This window comes from Pleurodeles waltl, chromosome 2_1 (assembly GCF_031143425.1).
Source record: "Pleurodeles waltl isolate 20211129_DDA chromosome 2_1, aPleWal1.hap1.20221129, whole genome shotgun sequence".
Classification (NCBI taxonomy): Eukaryota; Metazoa; Chordata; class Amphibia; order Caudata; family Salamandridae; genus Pleurodeles; species Pleurodeles waltl.
Window position 1 is genome coordinate 665,131,695 of NC_090438.1, and position 24,210 is coordinate 665,155,904.

The 24,210-nt window shown below is 41.9% G+C and overlaps 1 protein-coding gene across 1 annotated transcript in view; it reads right to left on the bottom strand.

The window, feature by feature from the left end:
- Positions 1 to 23,068, bottom strand: part of RAMP3 (receptor activity modifying protein 3) — a 1,176,415-nt gene extending 1,153,347 nt beyond the window's left edge. Inside the window, exon 1 of the mRNA XM_069216221.1 lies at positions 22,073 to 23,068. Coding sequence (XP_069072322.1) covers positions 22,073 to 22,124 — 52 coding nt within the window. The 5' untranslated portion in view covers positions 22,125 to 23,068. The remainder of the gene's footprint in view (positions 1 to 22,072) is intronic.
- Between the last annotated feature and the right edge of the window lie 1,142 nt (positions 23,069 to 24,210).

A 24,210-nucleotide genomic window follows, 5' to 3' on the forward strand; every position in this document is an offset into this window, starting at 1 on the left:
AGTAAACCAGCAGATTTGTTTTGGGTTTTTGTTTTTTGATTAGTGCTCGCAATATTTGCATTAGTTCGTGTGAATTGGAGTTTGGGAGGACAAGCCCCAAAACTTTGTCAGCCACAGTATGTGTTGGAGCCGCGCTGGGATAGATCGGTTAGTGAGAAGCGTCACGCACGGATTGGCAGCCGTCAGTGAGAGGCAATTGGTTGAGAAAGTAGGTGAAAGGAATCTTGGGATTAAAAGTCACTTCCTGATTTGATTTTGAATAACAAAAAGGTTGAAAAGATGAAATTTTTCAAAGCGTTAAAAAGTGCCCTTAGGGGAGATACGTATATAACAACAAGTGTAGGCGAAGCTACACCTCCTGAAGGCACACCAGCTTACATTGTAATGGAAGAGAAGGGTGCAGCGCCGTGTCTTTGGCTGCAGCAATGGTGCAAATTGAAAGAAAAGGATGGGAACTTAGCTTTTCCTACAAATGTAACATTCAGTTTGAGGATTTGGGAGCATTTAAGGATGGTGCTATATGAATCGAAGTCCCTTCCGAGACCAGCACAGTTAGAGGCATTTGCAATTTTGGAGCTAGTAGCCAGACAGCAACAGCAACAGAAATTCGAGAAGAGGATGAGAAAGGCTGCAAAGACTCTAGCAGAGGCTAGATGAGACTGTGTTCAGAAAGTTTGGACGATGGAGACTCTGCAAGGGATTAAGTTGTTTCCGGCAATTACGCAGGACAAGGAGAGGAAAGGAAGGAAAGCTAGTAGGAAAACTAACAAAAGTCCATCCAAGAGTAGGAAGGCTAGAAAGTCTTCAACAGTAGAGGAGGAATCGGACGATGACAAATTTATTACACAGTTATTGAGATCGACCACCACCATATACAGTACATGAGAGTGGTCCAAGTATCAGTGCAGATCCGACAGCTCCGACACAGGTTAATGGGACAATGAGTCTGATGCAGGTTAATGCTAGCCTGACACAAAATGCAATGCAAAGTTTTCTTAATGTGCCTACCACTCCTGTAGTGCAAAACCAGGTGCAACCGCCAAAGGTTCAGAGAAGTTACCCTGATGTACCCATTATGGAAATGACTTTGAACTTAATGGTGCCAACGGAACAGATTTACCCGAGACCGATATTGGTTCAGACTGAACCAATTTCAATTTTACTGCCCCAAGTTCAGCCACAGTTAATGCCAAGATTTACTCCAGTAAGAGGGTCACAGTCAGATATGACTTTGATGATGAATCAATATATGGGAGTTACTCTCCCACAGAGTGTAGGTGCTAGGACAGCCCAGATACTACATTGTTACCTATTACAGTAGGTCCAGCAGTACCCATATTTGCACAGAAGAAACCTACTGTATGTGAACAGGGAGCAATGTCCCAGAATATAATGAGGGGAGGACGTAAAGCAAATGTTCAAGTAGTCTCTCCGGTGGACAGACGTTTGATGGATCAAGATCGTTACTAGACCTTAGTCCATTTGTAGCATTTCCAGATACTATGGCAGGGCCAAACGTTAGTCAGAGTTTGAAATTATTGACACTGCAGACCCCAAATGCAGTTGCACAGCAGGTGCCACCAGTCCAAGCAAGTAACATTTTGTTGCAAGGATTGACAGCTCAGCAGTTGACTGAAAGATTAGACAAGCTGAATACCCCAGAGAGTGCCCCTAAGGGAGAGGAGCATTTTAATTATGCTAGGCTAACTATGGAAGCGGGTGAACTCATTGAGGGAACTATGGGTGTGAATAGGTTACAATCCTATACAGAGGCAGAGTTGAGATATTTGTGCCTGAAAATTACAAGAGAAGTGAGCAATATGCATCAGAAATTAGCAGACTTGGCAGAGAAGTACGGCATAGAAACAGAGAAAACAAAACATTTGAAGAGGAGTTATAGATTAGATTTTGAGGTTAAAAATTTTGAACACATGAGAACTGTTGGAATTAAGGCACACCTTCAGGAATTGCTCCAAAGTGCTCAGACCTGGGGAGCATTAGACAAATGGGAAGGCAGATGGGTAAAGAAAAGAGTCAAGCGAAAAAGAGATTCTACAGAACTGACTGCAAATGTGCAGAAGGATAAAGATCAAATAAAGATTTTACCTATGAGACAGATTCCAGGGGGGAATTTTGTCCATGTCCAGTGGAGCATAAGTGACATTCTGTGATTTACAAATTATTATCCAAAATTGAAAGAAAAGCCAGTAGAGTTGTACCAGCAGACAGACAGGTTTGTGAAACCTGCGAAGTGCTTATGGGAGGACTTGAACACATTACTAGAGATAGTGGTTCCAGCTGACTTGTGGATTGAGTCTAAAAGGAGTGTAGATTGGCCAACAAGTGAACCAGAGAGAGACAGAAATACAGGTGCACCATCTCCTGGGGTAATAAAATATTACTTTAAGGTGAGTGAGTTTCTGAAAAGGAGAACTTCTCCCAAGAATATTGATTGACAGAGGATTGACAGGACCGCTCAGGAAGCAAAGGAGTTGATACATGTGTATTATGAGAGATTGCTGCAGGCATTCAAGCATTACAGTGGTACAGAAACAATTGAGGTGAAAGACTTGCTCCATTTTATGTTCAGATTTGTGGAAGAATTGAGACCTGAGATTAGCCAGATGATTAAGAGTCATTTGATTTGCTGGCAAGCAAAGCTGATTGGTGAGGTGTTGCAGTATGCAAAATACTATAGTGATGAGACTGAGTTGAAGAAGAAAAAGTTAAAAGAGAAGGCCATGGTGATGCAGATTAAAGCAGCTCAAACAGGGGTGAAAGGGAATTTTCCACAGCAGTTATCACAGCGGCAGCAGGGAAACATGATGTTTCAGCCCCAGATGAGAGGTAGAGGTCGTGGAGGAAATATGACTTGTGGTCCAAACTTAAGTACTGTAGTGGTTCAGAATGATGTGCAGGGAATGAAGAAGTTATTGGCATGTCACATTTGCAGAGCATTTGGACATTGGAAACAGGAGTGTCCGATGATGGTACAGGAAGGTGTCATTCAGCAGAGTAATGACATCAACTCATTCCAGAATGTGGGAGGACCGAGAGTTAGAGGTCCTATTCCAAATTTTCAGAATAATGTGAATGAAGTGCAAAATTGTCAGCCCATGCAGCAGGTGCAAATGCCACGTGCACAGATGTCACAGCTGCAGCCAAGGCAACAGCAGGTTCCCATGCAACCTAGACAGCAAATTCAAATACCTCAAGCCCCGATGGAACAGCAACAGATGATGCTTTCTCAACAGGTCACAAGTCAGAGGCATAACCAAAGTAGTAACACAGAGCACCAATTCCTGTTACTCAGTGACAATGGAATAAATGATGGTTTGACGTGTGACAGTTCAGATGACGAGCAGTGTGTGCTTGCAACTTCCTTAGAAGTAGATCAAAGAGGTCCCTATGTGAAGGGAAAGGTTACGGGTCACGGAGTTTCATTCTTGGTTGACACTGGAGGTACACGCTCTACAGTGAGAAGTGCAGAAGTTCCAAATTTGCCCCTTTCAGGTAGAACAGTTCAGGTTGTGGGAGTAGCGAATCAGTATTTGAAAAACCCAATTACAGACCCAGTTCAAGTTGAGATTGGCAACTTTCAGGGATTGCACAAATGTGTAGTCTGCAATTCAAATCCGGAATCCCTACTGGGAAGAGACTTGCTGTGTAAAACGAGGTGTTTGATTACTTGTTCAAATGATGGAATTGGGATTCAGATGAATAGTGATGATGAAGAGGACCAAGCCCCAGAGACATAGTATGAAACTACAAATGAGGAATACCCTCTGATTGAATTTTTCCCGATGTTCACAGTAAAAGAGCTTCAGCCTGATTTGCAGGGAACAGTTAAAGACAAGGTGTGGGATCTGGCAGGAAAAGAAGTAGGTTTGATAAAGGGATTTGAGCCAGTCAAAGTTACTGTGAAGCTAAATGAAGTTCTTCCACAGTACCACATGCCACAAGATGTCCTCATAAAAATAGCCCAGATAATTGCAGACTTTGTAAAGCAAGGGGTTCTAAAGGAAATATTGAGCAGTCCATGTAATTCACCAATAATGGGTTTGAAAAAGCCCTGTAGGAAAGTTCAAATTGTTCCGGATTTGAGAAAAATAAATGAGATTATGGTTGTCCAATGGTGCCAAATCCAGCTGTGATAATGTTTCACATTCCATGTGATGCAGACTGGTTCACTCTCATCGATTTGTCACAAGCCTTCTTTTCCGTGCCTCTTCATGAGGACAGTCAATTTATTTTTTGTTTCAAATTCCTGGATTGAGTTTATTGCTGGTGTAGAATTCCTCAAGGGTTTTCAGAGTCACTTTCCATATTCAATCAGATCTTGAAAAAGAACTTGGAGTCGTTGGAATTTGCCTTTCCAATCGACCTTGGTGCAATACATTGATGACTTGCTGATTGCATCCAAAACAAGGGACGAGTGCAAGTATGACACGATTGCCCTATAGAACCATTTGGGAAAGAATGGTCACAACGGGCCTGATTTATACTTTTTTAATGCCACATTTGTGTCATTTTTTTACGCAAAAGTGGCACAAACTTTCAAAGTATAATTTAATTTGGTAAGATTGCGCCGCTTTAGCATAAAAAAATGACGCAAATGAGGCGTTAAAAAAGTATAAATCAGGCCCAATGTGTCTCCGCTTAAATTGCAATACTGCCAGAAGGTAGTGAAATATTTGGGTCAGCAGATTGAGAAAGGTTCAAGAAAGATATCCAGAGAAAGTATTACAACCATATTGCAGATAAAGCCCCGACTACACAGAGAGATGTCAGGATGTTTTTAGAGATGGTAGATTATTGTCGCCAATGGATTCCAAACTTCTCAGTCATTTCGAGACCATTGCAGAAGCTGACTCATAAGGAAGTCACTGATCCTATAGTGTTAGACCAGGCTGAAATGAAAGCGTTCACTGAATTGAGAGAGAGTCTGTGCAGGGCTCCAGCGTTCGGTATGCCCGATTACACGAAACCTTTCAAATTGTTTTGTCATGAGCGTGATGCATGTTCTTTGTCAGTCATGACACAGGTCCATGGAGATGTAAATCGCCCAGTAGCATATTTTTCAGCTACTTTGGACCCAGTTGTAGCAGCCTTACCGGGTTGTTTGCGCACAGTTGCAGCAGTTGGTCAGAGCCTTACACAGTGTGAAGGCATTGTGATGGGACATCCCCTGACTGTAATGGTTCCTCACTCTATTGAGATTCTACTTACAAGGATGAAAACCCAATACTTCGCTGGTACAAGGTTGACCAGATATGAAACTAGTATTCTAGGGTCACCAAATGTGTCATTGAAAAGATGTACAGTGCTGAACCCTTCATCCTTACTTCCAAGTGAAAATGTTGAGATTGAGCAAGTGGAAGATGCTGAGCATGAATGTCTTGAAGTAACTGACTTTTGCACAAAACCGAGACCTGACATTAGAGATACCCGATTGGAAGAAAATTACCCATATATCTTTGTTGATGTTTTTTTTCTGAGAGACAATGCAGGGACACTCAGAGCAGGATATGCTGTGTGCACAATTACAGGTACCTTGGAAGGTTCTTGGCTTCGAGGAGTGTATTCTGCCCAAGTAGCGGAACTGGTAGCCCTTACTAGAGCATGCCTTGTTCTGCTCAGTTGAAAGTTACAATCTATATGGATAGCCAATATGGATTTGGAATAGTCAATGATTTTGATCAGTTGTGGTCCCAGAGAGGTTTCATGACCTCTTCTGGTTCACCATTGAGAAATGGTGAGAGGATTAAAGAATTGTTACATGCTATTCAAATGCCTGAAATGATTGCCGTGGTGAAATGCAGTGTACATCTCAAGTCGCAAGACTTTGTGTCATTGGGAAATGGATATGCAGATGAAGTCGCAAGGTTTTGTGCATTGAACTGTATATCGTTCAAAGACAAGTGGGAACTGTTACCTAAAGAAGATTAAACTTGTACAAGCTATGCCACGAAAATAATTGACACTTTGGAAGAATTAAAATGTTGCAGAATAATATTGGCCGGGAGGAAAAGCTTTCATGGAGCAAAATGAAATGCATGCAAAGACAAGATAAATTGTGGGTTTCCGAAGAGGGTCTGATGGTTTTACCAAATAGTTTTTGTCTCAAATGGCGAGGTACTATCATGGTCGAACACATATTGGGAGGGATGCAATAATTTGGTTGGTCAAACGTGATTGGTTCAACTCAAAGTTTAGACAAGTTGCTGAAGCAGTTTGCCATTGTTGTGTCATTTGCCAACAACTGAATTCAGGAAAAGGCACAGTGGTAATTTGAGCCACAATGGAAGAGCGGGAGATCCATTCAGCAGAATGCAGATGGATTTTATTGAGATGCCTGTGTGTGGAGGTTTGAGTTATGTGTTGGTGATTGTTTGCATTTTTAGTCACTGGATTGAAGCTTACCCTACACGAAGAGATGATAGTCTCACAGTAGCAAAAATATTGCGTAGGGAACTGATACCATGTTTCAGATTTCCGATCTCTTTAAAATAAGATAGGGGAAGTCACTTCAACAACGAAGTAATTAAATTACTGTGTGCAGCACTGAACATTGAGCAGAAGTTGCATTGTAGTTACCGCTCTGAAGCATTAGGACTAGTGGAACAGATGAATGGTACCTTGAAGTCAAGAGTTGCAAAGATGTGTGCGTTCACAAATTTGAAATGGCCTGAGGCATTGCCTTTAGTGTTGATGTTAATGAGAAATACATCCGACAGGAAGACAGGATTGTCGCCACATGAGGTCCTCATGGGAAGAGCAATGAGGTTGCCAGCGGTGCCTGCAAATGCACTTGTCAACATTACAGATGATATTTTGTTGGATTACTGCAAAGGTCTGGCTGATGTGGTTCGCTTTTTCTCTCAGCAGGTGGAAGCCACCACACTGCCACCGATTCATGACCCAGGGCACAACTTGAGAGCTGGAGACTGGCTTGTGGTCCGGAAACACGTAAGGAAAACGTGTTTGGAGCCTCGTTGGAAGGGACCTTATCAGGTAGTTCTGACAACTACCACAGCTGTGAAGTGTGGTGGAATTCCAAATTGGATTCACGCAAGTCATACAAACAAAATGATCATGAAGAAGAGCTGTTGAGAGTACCAACAACGGCGAGACAAGTTTCAGGGCCAGAAAGAGAACAAAGGGGAACTGATACCGGATCTGAGCCCGTTGAGGACTGTTAAGTCACTCCTGTGAGAGACGAAGCAGGAGACCTCCATTAGGGTGACGGAGATCCTATCTCAATTGAGGCAGTAGGAGAGCCCAGTCAAAGGAGGGCTTTCCCAGAAGCAGATGATCTTGAGAGACAAACAGAGCAATTGCCAGACCCAGAGGGGAAAAAAGTTGAGGTGGATCAAAGTCACTGTGATCTGACTTCTCCTGAATAGGTTGCAGGTCCGTCAAGAGAAAACACTGCAGAACAAGGAGAAGGTTCAAGTTAGACTCTGAAGAGAACACTGACAAAAGGTACACTGAAAGGAGATAAGGGGTCGGAGTCGCAAGTAGAAAGAGGAAAAGAAGTAGTTACTGAGACAACAATCGAGAAAGAAATAGATACCACAAGGAGAGAAGATCTAAGTGAAGGAGAACTGAATGGTGATCGAAAATTGAAAAGAAAGAGAATAGCAAGTCAAAGATACGCAGGTCCTGCGTGGGAGTATACAACTACGAATGAATGGCAGCAAGAGTTTTTGTCTTTTTGTTTTGATAGAGAGATTCCGGGTCAGTATTCTGGCAGCTGAAGGAAGCTGATGAACTAAACTGTTGAAACAATCTGAAAGAAAAGTTTTGAGAAAGAGACTGTGGAAAGTAACCGGAACAGACATTGATAACCTGATTTGACTTTTGAAACCTGATTTTGACAGAGCTGCTAACTGATTTTGACACAGGATCCTGGAAAAGAGTCTGAGAGCTGTAAATAACTGCTGAAAGAAGAGTTGTCTATTTGTGATTTTTTACAGATTATGAGTAACATTAGTCAACAAGGTAGAGGTGTATTGTTTATGGTGTTGATTGTGGGTATGTCTGTTCTTGATAAGAGTGAAGCCAACCATACTTCTGCTTTTGAGATAACTACTGCACTAACGGCAATATAGAAGTTTAGGTTAGATGAGAAATATTTGCATGAGGATACTAATGCACAAATAGAACTTTCTTTTAATGTTTTCTATTGTTTGTTGAGTGAGTATGTTGAGACAATGGATGCAAAGAATTGTTATGTGTGTACGCAGATTCCTTCATCAGTTGAGGAAAGAGTCACCTATCATAGTCTGCCACTAATTTATGGAATAAGTTGTGGTCTGCTACTAACAAGATTTTATAACCAGGAGTACATTCAGTACTTACTCGAATTATGATGTTGTGTTTTCGCTTGTTCCTATAATTACGTATTGGAGTAGAGTATCTAAGGATAATGACATAGTAATAGTTAGAGGTTTCTTTGAACCTACATTGACATTTGGAACAGCTAACGCACACCACAATAATCTGACATGCTTGATTACACCTTTAAAGAAAAGCTTCTTAAATTACACAGATGACAGGAGAAAGGCATTAAAGGAGAATTTAGAAAAAGGCTTAGAGAAAAGGACTTACAGGAATGAAGATGCTTATAGTTCAATTAAAACGCAAGGGAAATTAGCTTTAGATGCACAACACGTAGGGAAACTTTGTATATAAAGGCCTAACTTGCGCACTGACACTTTATTTGTGGGAACGAGTGAATGTATGCATGTGTTTTTGTTTCAAAGTAAATGGACATTTATGTTGAATGGACAGGACCCTGCTATTCCTGGGATTTATTACATCTGTGGTCTTAATGCTTATTATCATCTTTCAAAAGGATGGTATGGGACATGTTATTTGGGGATAGTTTTCCCAAAGATTTATCAAATGGAGGATTTGAAGAAGTTTCTGAAAGTGACTGAATTACATCATACGAGACAGAGGAGGGAGTCCTCTTCTGGTATAGTGGGAGATATGTTTGAAGCAGTGATTCCTTCAGAGGGAGTCATTCGGAATTCGATAAAGATTCGAAAATTGTCCACTATTGTGGATAACATGCTGACAAATTTTTCAGGAGCCATAATCCTGATAAATACTGAATTAGCTGCTGATAGCGCTATGACTCTCCAAAACGGTCTTGCTTTAGACATTCTTTTAGCGAAGGATAGTGGAGTCTGTAGAATAATAAATTCTAGGCATTGTTGTTCGTATATACCTGTTAATAGTAAAGAGATAAGAGACTTACTTACTAATCTGACTAATGAAAGTGCTGATTTGAAAGAATTGAAAGAACCAGGTGTTTGGGAAAAGATTGGCAAAGGGTTTGCTTCAGTGGGAAACTGACTCAGCAACATTTGGAATGGGATTCTATTGAAAATATTACAAGGAATATTACTTGTTGTGGTTTGTCTAATTGGAATATGGGGACTGTGTAAATTATGTAAAGGAATCAAATTGAAAAAGTCAAAGAATAATAAGAGGAGGGAAGAAAAGAAAAAGGAAAAATTGTATAGGGAAAATTCAAAGGGGAAACAAAAGTATGAAGGGATTGAGTTAACAGAATTTTAGCTGGTTCAAAAATGTGTGGGTGGTAGTTAGTGTGATGACACATTTAGTCATCAGAGGAGGGATTGCTAGTGCAGGTGTTTTAATAAAAATTATTAATGGGTGTTTATGTATTCTGAATAATGAGTTGAGTAGAAAATAAAATAAAGTAGAAAAATAATGCACACATTTGAAAATGTGATTACGAAGAATGGCCACCAATGTTAACGAAATGTACTAATCAATGACATAATAGTATGAGATATTGAACATTTGTTTGACTAATGTAGTAGTGCATCATATTAAATGTTGTGCAGTAAGCTTTAGCTTTATTAATTGTAGGCCTTAACATAGCGAGTGTCGTGGCCTACTTGTCAGGCCTCATGTAAAAGCTTTTTTTCTTAATGTTTAATAAAATAGCTGTCCTACAGAGTTAAACTGTGATTTCTATTGTATTGTTTGAATATGCTCGTAGCTGAAGCTTGTTTCTCATAAGAACCGACTGCTGGGAGGTGATGTTTCTATTAATGTAACATTTTGTGTGTAATAAGTGTGAGACTGAATTTCCCAGGAGGAGAACAATGAAGATACTGACTAGAGTGGAAGCTTCAACAATATTGTTACCAGACAAGCCGGATGATGAGGACATTGCAAAACAAACCAATCAACGACAGGTGAATGGAGTAATAGTATAGTATAGTCCTAGATTTGGAGTTTTAGTTTTATTGGACAAAGTGTGAACATGTGATTAACTGATCAATAGGAATAACGGACTGCACAGAGAGGAGAGACACATTTAAGCTTTTGCCATTAGCCATTTTCTCTATTCTATTAGAGGGTTTACCTCTATTCCTTTGAGTTTCTTAAAGACTTGCATCATCTGAACTTTGATGCTGAATCCTGATGCTTTGCTGATCAACTGATGTCCTGAGGACGAAGACTGATTCTGCTTTGCTGATCCATACTGAGGATAGGTATTATATCCTAAATTGTGATTGTTATACATTTGCTTTTTCTTTCTAGGTACCAACTGCATTGTTTTGATAGACCCATAGTTAGATGGTTTTCCAAATTTCTGTTACTAAATTGTTTTGCATGAAGCCCAACATGCTGATGCTAATCTAGAGTTAGTGAAGGATCATCAGTACTGAAATCATGGTAACAGGGATTAATGCTTGATGAATTTCTCTGCTAAACTTTATGCATGTAATAACTTTGATGCAGTTGACTTTGTTACTGATTTCTACCATAACTTTAGAATGTGTTGTAGTTAAAGCTTAGATTAGATTGTGTTTCTTCTGCCACTTTGGACAGCCAGTATTGTTTCTGTATGTGTTTCATTTGATATTGAGATTAATCTACATGACCTTAGCACTGTTAATTTAGGGATATAAATATTCTAACTTTTACTAAAGGTGTGGTTATTCATGACTGAAATGTCATGGTGCGTGACAATTACTGACTCCATTGATTATTGATATTATTGATTGATGTTGATTATTGATTATTGTGTATTGGTTATTGAATATGTACTGGAGCTATGGTAAGAACATCTTAATTGCGAGTAAAAAGGTTCATCAACCTAATCGCCTTGTAAGTTTACTTATTAAGGTCAGATGCGATAACAGTCTCAACCTGAGATTAATTCTGGTCTCAAGCGTCTGAAGTAGCCAACCTTAGTGTGATTTCCCTTGCTGATGATTATATACAAAAATAAAAAGGGAGTGTCAGACAACTAGGTAACTAGTTTTTGCTAAGCAAAGTAACATTTCCTGTGCATCTTTAACATATAGTCACAGAATGTTGTTGCCAGAGTATCGCCTGACATAAATATCTTGTTGTAAATATGTTTACCGCATTGGCATTAATAACAGAAAATCTACATAAAATTGAACCATATTTTTTAAAACGATATTTGAGATACATTATTTACATCAGGCAATATAGCTACATGCGATATGCTGCAATACAACCTCATTCAATCTTTGGGGTCCAGGCTGCAGCTTATAAAACTTCAAAATAAAATAAATTTGGAATGAGTCCTTGTCTCTCTCCTCCTCCCTTTTCAATCCCTGCTTGTTTTGTTAGCCTTTGATTCCCACCAACGAACCTTTAAACACCATACTGCTTACCGTCTTTGATCTATGGACCACAGTTTAGCTCAAGCACTCAACACACGTAGAAACCTGGTTTCCGCCTAGAAGCATGCCAGCAAACATGTGTAAACACTTCTGCATTGGAAATATTACTAGGGAAACGTACAGTGCTCTGTGTGAGCCCTCTATGAATCATGTTTCCTGTTCAAGATATTGACTTTGGAATAATATCTGTTTGTTTTTTTTTGTAGATTTTGGCTGACTCCACTATACATTCCAGTGTAATATTAAGACATTCCGTAGGAAGCAAGAATTCTCTAGAAAAGACACTGAGTTTATGGAAAAGTTGTTCTTTGGAGTTTGCTGCTAGCTATATGATCCGCACAACCCACGGTCAGCATCACAGGCAGTGAAACACGCTATTAACCTTTCCATGTCTTAGAAGGCAGCATGGGGCAGGCTGTATTGGGCAAAACAAAGGATCTGGTTGATAGAAATGTATTATATAGCAAAATAAATATCTCAGATCATCTAAACTTCACACCTCTACTGTGCACCATATTTTCTGAGGTGCCAACATAGAAGCCCCTGGCTCATATACAAAATATACTTGAAGGACTCAATGATTCTTGGGGCATTTCCAGGTCAGATTTTTATAAACAAAGTGTAACGCAACTCGTTTAACAATCTCAAATGCTCCTGTACATCTCCAAACTTGTTCCATAAGGAATCATTGTGAAACTGACCCGTAAAGTACACTTATGAGTGGCGCATACTAAATAATTCCACTTCTAAACTGTACGATTATCATTGATTAAAAATGTATCCAAAGTATCACCTATAACATGTATTGAAAACCCTTACAGTTGTGTTAACCCTGGGGTACAGCGTGCTGTGGCATCAATGGCTGCCAGCCAAGCTTTCTTGCATGTAAACAGAGTGCATCGGTACAACCTCCTTAACATTCGTCCCAGGAATGTTGGTAGTTGCAGCAGAGTCTTGCTCGCAGTATTCCTGAAAAGCCTTTATTATTCCTTGGCAATTGAAGCATGTGCCAGTTTGGGATTCAGCTCAATCAGGACTGTACTTCACCTCACATCTTTCCTTGTGCTATGCCTCCGGGAGGGCAGGGGGTAAGTCGGCTCTTGTAGAATCTGTTGGATATTTCAAACATCTTGTGAATACTGCCGGTGTGTGGGGGGCTACAAAGGATCTTTCTAAATAGCTTTAGTCACCTGTGCATGTTATATCGCGAGTACTTTCATGATGCTTTGACCCTTTGACAGTTTCCCTGTCCTTCCAGGTAGCAGCCTGTTAGGCAACTCTCTCCTTTCTCCCACCCTCGCTTAAGAACGGCCTGTGAAAGAGTTTTGTCACAGTTCTAATTGGCTTATTTTTCGAATAAAATGCGAAAATTAGCCAATTTTTCCTCTTAACGGCTATTAAAACAATTGTGATTATTTTCAAAAACTGGCTTTTGAAAGAAAAGTGTAATGTATATATGCTGTAAAACAAAAAAGTGCTCCAGGATTCCACCTGTGGCCAGGACAAGTCGATGTTTAGGACTAATCATGAAGGTTCCCTGGAGAAGAAACGAGTGGGAATCTGAAAATCAGTTCATGGTCAATTAACACGTTACCAGATAAATTCCTACCTCCCTGGGCAACATTATTCCAGTTCTTTCAGAAAAATATTCTTCCGACCATAAATGAAGGAAACTGCGGAGTGTGTGACAGTCTCCTGAACATATCCCATCTTCTTCTGAAAAATAATTGCTGTGCTGTTATACCTCACTAAGGTCGTAATCTCCAAACCGTCTCCTAAACGTATCCTGCCTTCTACTGAATAGACAAATGATGTACGATTATATTTCACCAATGTCAAAACCTCCAAACCATGATGCAAAAAAGTCAGATGCTAAAGATTTCGAGGTGTTAATCAAATGCCCTCTTCTTAATACACACAGATTCTGTGTTCATTTTTACTTACTCAATTGTGTCAGTGGTTTGTTTAAAACCGTGTAATTATTAGATCGAGACACAAAAAATCTAATTAGAATGTTGTGTCATCACATAATTAGGTACTAAAGATAAAGTGGTGTGAATTACAAAAGTCCGTATCATCATAATTTAAAAAACTTCTTCCATGAAATGTGTTGGCCCTAGTATACTTCCAGAACAATAAATTTCACATAAATACAAGATTGTGTATGATCTTTCATTATTAAGAGTTCCCTCAGTATCAACCCCTATCCAGCACCGCATTGCATCATAGTAAGTCAAATTACACTGTACCACATTATACCATACATCACCACACAATACTTCATCATATCATACCAGACTATGCAACACACCTAAACCATACATTACAAAACGTCATCATAATACACCTCCCATAAAACATACAATTCTACACCAGGCCATTCCACACCATCCAAAACCTAAAACTTTCTCTCTCTCACCAAACCAGTCATAAACACCAGATTATACAGATTAGTTCATGCAATAGACCATGCCCCGGTATCTCATACAACGCACAATCACGTCAATGTACATCACATCACACAATACCATAGAGCAACATACCACACCACATCACATCATACCTACCCGCAAACTTACACATGCCATACCATTCAATGCATAAGATGCCATTCAAAAGCACATAACACCGAAGCACTTAATATCACCTCATTCCATACCTGTCCATAAAACATCAAGGCATATAAGACACACCACACAAAAGCACACCATCTTCCATTATACTTCATGACATGCCACTATCCAGAATCACATCAATTAACTGAACAAAACACATCACATTACACTATTCCACGTCATGTACCACCTTATACCATACAACACAATACTATAACGCACCCTACCCCAAATCTCACTTTATCATACAGAACTCCACATAGCACCACAGAATACTATACCACGTAATATATTACCAAATAGCAAAAAAATAAGATACCCATCACATCGTGCCAGACAAAGCCACAGCACATCATATCACAGCGTACAACACTCGAGCCACATCACAGCATCTCACCCACATCACAGCATCATCCACCAATACATCATTCTGTTCAGTGGCGCGACAGCCATAAAGGGCTATCCAACTCGACCGGCTTCCAGATAAAAACTACCCACCAGACAAAGCTCTAAACAGATACCTGGCAGGTTAGAAGGAGAAGGACAGAACTGAACATGTATGGCGGTGCTTTAAGGGAAAGCGGAATTCTTAACCATTGGTAAATTTCACGGGGTAAGCATTGTCTGCCGCCTTCGTAAAGGACCTCTGGATTTTCTACAACAGTGAGTTTTCGAGGCCCCTACAAATTAGCGTGCCACAAAATCAAAGTGGCCGAGAGTCCGACCTATTTCTCATTACAAGCTGAGTGGGAAAGGGTGGAAGCAGGCTCGCGCTCCACGTTACTGGTGCTTGTGCAGGGTGCCGCTTCAATGCCATGATACACGGGCACATACACCGTTGATTTCAACACCACATGACATGGATTACCTGTGTAATACAGATAAAACACTGTTATGATTCGACAGCGGAATTAAAATAGGATTACGACTACACAGCTGCGGATCACAATGAATTCATATTCATCTGCATCTCTGTGGCTTCACAGCCTCAGTGCGCAAATCCGAGGTTTCGTCTTTTTTTCCTTAATTTGCCGGTAAAACAAATAAATATATGAGTTTTCTATAATGTTTGTTGCCTTGCAAGCGATTGCACGTTATACTGTTGCAATATTCTTTATCCGCCCTTTCTCCTCACAGGTAATCTCCCACGCACCAATTGTAAAGTACATAGGGGTAAGCACGTTCACCAGAGAAAGGGCACTTTAAAGCATTTCAAGCACTGCAGATAATAGTACAAAATGATCTTGCCTTGTGGAGCAGTAGGAAAACCCCTATAATAATACAAGCAGCGAATATTATTTAAAAGGAATAGTTTTGCTTACAGTACATTTCAGTCATGTGATGCCCTCTTGCAGCATACGGTGTTTTTTGCTGCCATCTACAGGGGATCTGCCCTCATAACAACCTCCTGTCACACCACGCCCGAGCCTGATAGATAGATCGATGCCCTTTTCATGAAAAAATAATTACCACCCGTTGTACTATGAGTAAGCACAGTTTTTGACGTACACTCTACCCCATGCGTTCTTCAAAACAAAGGAAACAAACGCACAAAACACATCCTGGCCTGTTACCACTGTTTGTCCTCCACATTGTCCAAAGCACTTGACAAGATGGATAACTCTTGCACGCCTAGGCCTTCTCACTGACCCAAACAGTTTTGAAGAGAACAATAACAAAGTAGACAGTTGATTCAAGAAAGCAAGCGAGGGCAGCGAACAGTTGACGTAATCCCAATTCAACCGACAGAAGGCGATTCATTTCACAGATGCCTGTAGTACAAACTTGAACTGCCTGACGCATCCATGGCGGGTGCAGCCATAGATAATGTACGATTTACAAATGCTTTCATTTTAAAGCCAACCTTTATATATAGATCGAATGCGTGCCTGAAACACGTGCACATCTCCTTGGAGCTGTGAGAAGAGATGGTTTGTCATCCCTCTGGTGATGCCAAACGTCTTCCGGTGTCAGAGGCTGAAGGGGACAGGTGCCGGTGAGGGTCATATTATTTTGGGATTGGGAACCAGGTGTGTGACGATGTTGAAAGGAACATATGACCCAGTGGCATAGATACTATACCGTTATCCAGAAAAGGTACTATTCAGCATCTTGTTGAAGTGCGGCCTTAAAAGAAGCCTCACAATTTATACGGATATTGACCACGGGAGGGAAAGCAACCTCCTGACTTTTCACCGTGCATACACCCAGCGATACCCTGACCCGTTGTTTTAATAAGTTGTCAGTGAATTCACTGGTTAGGAGGTCAAAATAATTTCTCAGCTCTGTCACCCACTGCTCCAGCAATATGGGCTAAAAAGTGGACTCCCTCCCTGCCAGAAGAGGTAGTTGCCATACTGAAAATATACTTATTAATGGATATATCTCCACTCAAGTCAATAGAAAAAGTACCCAACAAAGTTTCTTTTGATCACGTTCTATGTCGAGTCGCCCTTTCAGGGCAAACCACAGTGCTCCACCGCAGCCCATTCTGCAGCTGAAGTCTATACTGAACCCGATGGCCACAAACGCCCAGCTTCCTCCTCTCAAGGTAATACCCAATGTATTCACAAGAACAAGACTGAGACCCGGCTCACTCTTCCCTAGATGTGACTTCATGAAGGTAAATAGGTACAGGTATAAAAACTATGTACTACAAATTGACGAATGGAAAGGCTTCAGCCAACTTCTTCACCCTTGGAAATTGATTTAGGTAGCATCATATCCTTCCATTTTGTAGCTCATTTGCTCATTTGAAGAAATAGGAATGAACTACTAGACATGTCGTTCCTGCATGCAGACATAATCAGCCCATTATATTTTGGCCTTATTGGATCTCAAAGGCGTGAGGTTTGAGTCTCTAGGCCCAGCGACCTAGTCACCAGCATTTGGGAATGCACTAGACAGTTAAAAACTGAATACTGTAAAAGCTTAATTACAGGGCTTTTTCTTTCTAAACTCCAGGTTAGCCTTCGTCTGGCTAAACAATGATTGCATCTAGTGTTAGTTAGAACAACTCCAAGTGGTTAAGGGATGTTGGCTCAAGCAGAACTATTGATCACCCTGGAGCATTCTTAACTTTATGCAATTCTAAAATGTTATTTTATGCCATATCTCCTGCCTCATTTTGGTATAAAGCAGTCAGTGACAAACCCTGGGTTAGGTTTCTCCAGTCCCGTGGATTTGTAGGGAGCTCTTCCCAAATCCCACTGTGTCCCTCCTAGCCCGAGACAACTATTTCCAAGTGTATTTGCAGCACCTTCGGTTCAAAGGGAGGATTAGAATACTCTGCTAAGGGTGCTAAAGTCGTAACACTGTGCCATCTCGCCTCCAACTTGCTGGGTTTCGTTTTCACCCTTTGTAAGTGTCCAGAACACAGTTCACTTGTTGATCTAATAACTTCTTCAGTCCAGTTATTACTGGAATTTCGTTCGAAACAAACTCACACAAGGGACTCGTTTGTAATGTAACTGATGTTGTCAATATGTAAGATTTTCTCACTGTCTGCTTGACAATTTAGCCACAAATTATCATTACAGGGAAGTGCCCGTGTAGTCCTATAGACGATCACTGAGTTGCAATCAGTTATCTGTATGATGCCATAAAACGTCATTGTCCTTTCCTTAACTGTGAATTTCAGTCCAAGTTTTGCAAAATGGTCAGCTGAAAAAAATAGCTCTTGAACATGCTCGATCTCTTTGCCAATAAGTCCTTACATTATCTTTCTTTGTTTTGATAGAACAAAAATGCTAGTCGTTTCTATGTTCATTTCTAACCTGTTTAATTGCTAAGAAAAAGCCAACAGGCTCAGCAGGCGTTGCAGAAAAATTTCTCTTTCTGGATTTTTGACATTTTCCCCAACTGATGGATTTTCTTTTTGTTTTTAGTTTAGCACTGTGTTGTAAATAAAGCATTACTCGCAACAGAGTTGCTGGCTATTATTTTCTATGGTTTTCATGATACTGTCCTTAATATTATCAGAAGCAGTGGTGAAATCTGCAAAAAAAAAACTAAAGGATTGACCCTGCTTTCTCCTACTTAATTTTATCGCATGATTTAAATGTTCTATGTGCTTTTAGTCATATTTCTCCAGGCAAACAAATCCCAAACTCCATTCCAAACCCCATGCTACGAAAAGAAGCCTGGGTACTCGAGCTCACTCGTGGGCCACACTTTCACACCTTTTACAAACATTTCAATTCCAGGAGGAAATGCAAGTGCAAACTTAGAACCACCTCCCCGGTAAACGCTACACCTCCCCTTTCCCGTCCCAAGCGCCTTGAGACGCTAACGGGTGAGAAGTTGCGCTTTACAAGCATTGATTGATTGATTGATTAGGTGAGGTGTCTGTAAAAGCCTTAGTGGTGTAGCCTACCAGCGATCTTAAATGCTGCATATTCGGAATAAAAAGCTATCCGAGGGTGCTTGATGCTGAACAACGTGTGGATGGGTGGGAATATAATAAGTAAACGTTTTTGATTCTTAAACGATTCCAGTATGGGAAAGCTACTAGAGCTTAGACATTAAAGGAATTGCTGAAGCTGTTTATGGGACATTGCTCACGTTCCTAATAGCTCTCGTGCCTCCTTATACCGAGGGCCGCTGAAAACATGCAACAGTGGAGGGGAAAATGATGTGGCAATGCTGACTGAATAATGGACCAGGGAAAGGTAACTTAAACGGAGTCACACAACACAATCTATCATCTATGGCAGCATCAGTTTACTATTTTGTAGCTTTATCACATAATACTACTGTCTTGGCAAAAGTTCCACGTCATTAGTATCAGCTGAATGCAACAATTAGCAACTGAAATGTTGGCACTTAACAACTGCAGAGACTCAGTTACTAGTTGGCACCACATTTGAAGCTTTTTTATTTAGTTACTGTTGATCAAATTGTGCTATAAAGTAAATGTATTTTCTTAAATTCTGTAAATTATGTAGTAGATGGAGGGTTTTGTGCATGTGCAGAAAATCCATAACAATGCGGAAAACACTACTGTCACAGAATCTCCTTATGTTATTAGCCCTGTCTGAAACACAGAAGTTCTTTTCATTCTCATGTCGATTTTCACTAGGGAAAGTAACATTATGTTACCTGCCCTGCTGAACAGTGCGAGGGTGCCCCATTTCTCTTCAGTGGTAATGGACACTGTTTCCAGTCCTGGACTTTGTGTGGTGGACCAGTGAATTGTGTGTGTAGTCTTGTTTTGCTTCCATTGAGCTAATCAAACTGGCACCTCAAATCAATAATTAGGCGGGAAAAGTTTAGGACTGGAGAGACACGTCTATAATGACCTGGAGCGAGGTGGTCACAAGGGACAGTTCTGCGACATGCAACCATGCGTTTTTTTTTTTAATAAACAGAGCTCACTGACTTTGGTTTAAGCAATAAGAAACGCCGAATAACCCGACCTGAATACAAGCACACAAGGAGTACTCAACTTTAACCCCGCGTTGACTGCAGAGCTGGGGTTCAATGTCGAGGCGGTACGCGACTTGTGCGCCCCTATCTTGTGACCCTTTCGCGTCTCGAGCTCAGACACTCTTAGGGTATCGCGAGTTTCGTTTAATTTCGGCAGAGCTGACACACCTGTCACTTCTATTTTTCCCGCTATTCCCATTTCCAACCAATAGCAAAACGTGAAAGTGGCCGCACGTGTGTTGGCTGCCAATGAACGGAGAACAAGCACATCGCGCTATCAGGCGAGCTGAGCAGAGATCCAGAGCGAGACAGTCACTCGGACTCTGGCCCTGCTCTCGCGAGGCTGCAGCGCTGTCACGTACCAGTAGTGACCGTAATTGTACTGCATTTATATAGCGCTTAGTACCCCATGACCGGGCGTTGAAATGAGGGGAGCCTCGTCCTTGCGAGGCAACGTTCACGTGTGGGGGCGGGGGAGAGGAGGGTCGTGAAGCAGAGACGGGTCTCAGCAGCTTTGGAGTTGCCCTCGACAAATGCTTTGCCGTGTGCCGCAAATAGGGCGTAATTAGCTCTCAAGACTCGCTGTGCAAAGAGTGGGCGAGACTGCTACAATCCTAATCAATTATTCCGCATTCCAGGGAGACCCACAACTCGCTATAATTAATTCAATCTCGGGGAGAGCGCGTGGGAGTCTCGGTGGAGCTGTGTGATTTTAGCAGCTGCAAAAGTCCTAGGTAGAGCGAATTCCACGGGAGGCTCGAACTCATCACCTTTGGCCTTGTGTGGGGGAATGCTGGGCTAAAGTGTCAAAAATCATGGGCACATATTTCCGTTGGACAGACCATAACGGTTATACAATATAGCAGCATAGCAAGGGTTCCGTGTGGATTTAATACAAGCAAAGGAATTGGTTGTGTCTAATTCCTCTGTGGGCAGTACAGACGGTCATAACTGGGTTGGCCTGATGTCACTATATTTAATGCAATGTCGGTATCTACGTCCCTGTAATACATTGAGCGTTTATGAATTAACTCATAACCCGCATGATCTTCAAAACTGACAATTTGTTTTTAAGATCAGTAAATGATGATACAGTTACAGCAGTCGCCTCTGTTTGCCACAGTTCCGCAGACACCAGCAAGACTTCAACCTTAGAAGGTTATTTGCACCGGTTTGAGATGAATTAGAAGTCGTTTATGTAAACAGGAAAACAGTTCAGCCCTGTGGAAGTGTGTGACAGGATGGAAGAAAAAAGGCTGCCTAGTGCCCACCACTGCTTGTAACCATTCTGACAGGGTTCACACCAAACAACAGATAAGGTCGTGCGTATGCCGTTGACAACAATCTAATAACATAAAGCTTCTTGAGTGGCGCGTGGCTGCAGTTCACTTTCAAAGACCCCAACACCGACTACACTTGTTGTATCTGTGCATGCTGGTACTTGTATTTTTGCATTTCTCCTTACAAGAGGCAGTAACACAAGCGCCAGAATACATGGGACACTGGACTCGATTCGCAACAGACCCATGGTGTGTTTTGCAGATCCCATTGTTAAAGAAGGGCTACCAGTACCAGAATGCAATGTAAGATAAAGGGACTGACTGAGTGACTGACACCTGTTATTCCCATTATGAATACAGGACTGCAAAGAAAGAAAACAGGACTAAAAGAGGTACTGAGCCCGGACGTTTTACCATTTCTTCAGCCATCCTCATTGTAAATGCAGAACTACAAGTACCACCACGCAAAGGAAGAAAGGGAGACAACATGAGCTACTGAGCCTGGACATGTTTACTGTTACGTTGGCTATCTCCATTGTAAATACAGAACTATTAGTACCAGCATGCAAATGAAGAGAACGAAACTGCATAACTTCTGATCCCTGACATGTTTTGCTATTATTTTTTCTTGTCACATTTCAAATGTAGGACTACAAGTATCAGAATGCAAAGGAAGAAAACATGGCTAGATGTGCAATGACAACTGATATGTTTTTATTCCTATTGTAAATGCACATCGACAAGTAGGAGAAAGAAAAGGAGGAAAATGCGACTGATTGAGCCTGCGACAAGGCGTGTTTTGTTATTCTAAGTGTAGATACGAATCTATCAGTACCAGAATCCACAGAAAAAAATACAGAATTGACTATCGCCACTGTAGGATATTCTAATTGCAAATACAGAATTTCAAGTACCAGAACGGAAAGGAATGAAAGGCTGGCCAAACTAGTAACCGCAGACATGGAGCATCTATAGCTACCTGCAGATGTACACATTTAAAAAAAAAAACATAAAAATCAGTGCAATGTAGTCAATTGCTTACCACACATCACGGAAGCTAAAAGTTGCAGCAGAGCAAAGGCATGCTTCTCCATCCCGAGTCCAGGGAAGACGAGTCCGTGAAGGGGTCAGAAAGCATCAGTGGAGGGGCTGGTGAGAAGCCCAGGGCAATCAGGACAGTGGGTAAGAGGCAACCAGCACCTTCACCCCTGTCATGCCCAGTGCCACAGTTGGACAGAAGGAAGGGCGGTGGATGGGGGGTTCCGCTCCCCCTTTTAGAGGAACCGCAATGAATAAAGAAAAGAGGAGCAGGCGAGAAACTGAAAACATGCACTCAAGCTGCTCTGTAAGCCGCGAGCAGTTCCCTGGCCGATCCCAAACTTCCAAGCCCTTCCTTCGCGGTTGTGAGTGGCCGCCACTCTCCCAGGTCTCTGTAGCGCTCTCCAGGTGCGTCACTGCAGGTCCCTGTGGTAAGGGTGAGGATGCCGGCTCGCTCTTTCACGGGAGGAGCGCTGCTGTGCTCCTGCCCAGGGCAGCGACAGCCGGTGGTATCGGAAGGGATCCTGCAGCTGGAGGCAGCGAGCCCGGCACTGTTGTTACTGTACACACGGCACGGGATGGCGTATTGTATGTAGAGCCGCGGTTCCCACAACGAGCCCTCTCCCCCCTTCCTGCCCGCACTGTGGGGGGCGTGTGACTGTAGAACGAAGCTTCCCGTCTCAGCCACCACTCCCTCACTCACTCGAGATCCCTCACCTCTCACAGGGATACCCTTCCTCCGCCTTCGCCCACTCCTTCCTCTCTATTCGGATGCGCGAAGAGAGGGGAGTCTCATTTCACAAATGCCACTGGAGTTATTATTTTTAACGCTCTCATTTTGAGAAGTAGGGTATTTTTTGATATTCTTCTCCCTTACTGCCCCTTATCTCCGCTCTCCGTATCTCATTCTCTCCTAACCCCTCTTTCACTATGTACTCCCTCACTTTTCTCGAGCGCCCTTCCTCTCTCTCCACCTTCCAACAGTGTCTATGTCCTCTACAACTGGATGACTCTGAAGGCCGGGGAGTAGCAGGCGGGTGTTCACACATATCACTGCTCACTTCTGTAATATCTTTTGGGGAAGTATAAAAAGCAAATTTAAATGTGAGAAAAGGCCTCTTTTTGTCATGGTTAGCCCACACTTTTTGCCTGGTATGTGATGTTGTTAGTGCCCAGGGCCAATGCTAACCAGGTTCTCTGGGAGAGATCCCTTTCCCCAAAACTGTTGTGATGGATTGGCACAATAGGAGACCCCTTTAGCTGCCACTATAAGTCTCTAAGGACATGCATTCAGGCGCACCCAGCACGGCCATTGCAGGCTGTGTCCCCTGATGCAAACCCAAAAGACAAACTTGACATGGCACACAGCCTGTGTGCCCAGTCTACCATACACTATATGCCCTATAGGTAAGTTACCCCTCTGGCAGGCCTTCCAGCTCTAAGGCAGGGTGCACTATATGGTATGTGTGGGCATAGATACATGAGCAATATGCCTCTACTGTTTCTTTGCCAAACCTGGGACATAGTAAGTGAACATGGTAGCCATTTTAATGCATGTGCTGGACACTGGTCAGTACGAGTTTCACCGTTACATGATGGCTAACCTGAACCTTGGGAAGTTTGGTATCAAACAACTCAGAAAGATAAATCCAAACTTGTACCAGTATTGGATTTATCACAAAATTTACCCAGGGGTCACCTTAGAAGTGACCCCTACAAAAGCGCACTACCATGGCATAGTTGCTGGCTGGTCACAAACAGCCTGCCACCACCAGACAATAGTTTGAGTCCCTGGGTTGAGAGATCTTGCACCCTGGGATTCAGAACAAAGCCCTTCAAGGGAGGAGGTGATATCATCCCTCCCTTAGGAATGTGCACTGCCCTGCTAGTGAGATTCAAGGGGTTTACCACCCTTGAAACTCAACACCCAGGCCTGCTGCTAGCATCAGATGGCCACTCACATTGCAGACCCTTACTTTTGGCAGGACCAAAGGCGGGAATCCAGACAAAGGACAGGAGAAGTGGTCAGTCCCGGCTTGCAAGACCACAAAGGTGTTGCATGCAAGGTGATCTCTCAATTTCATTTTCCTCCATCTTGCATGGAAGGAAAATAGTCAATCAGGTGTAGGCAAGAGACATTTT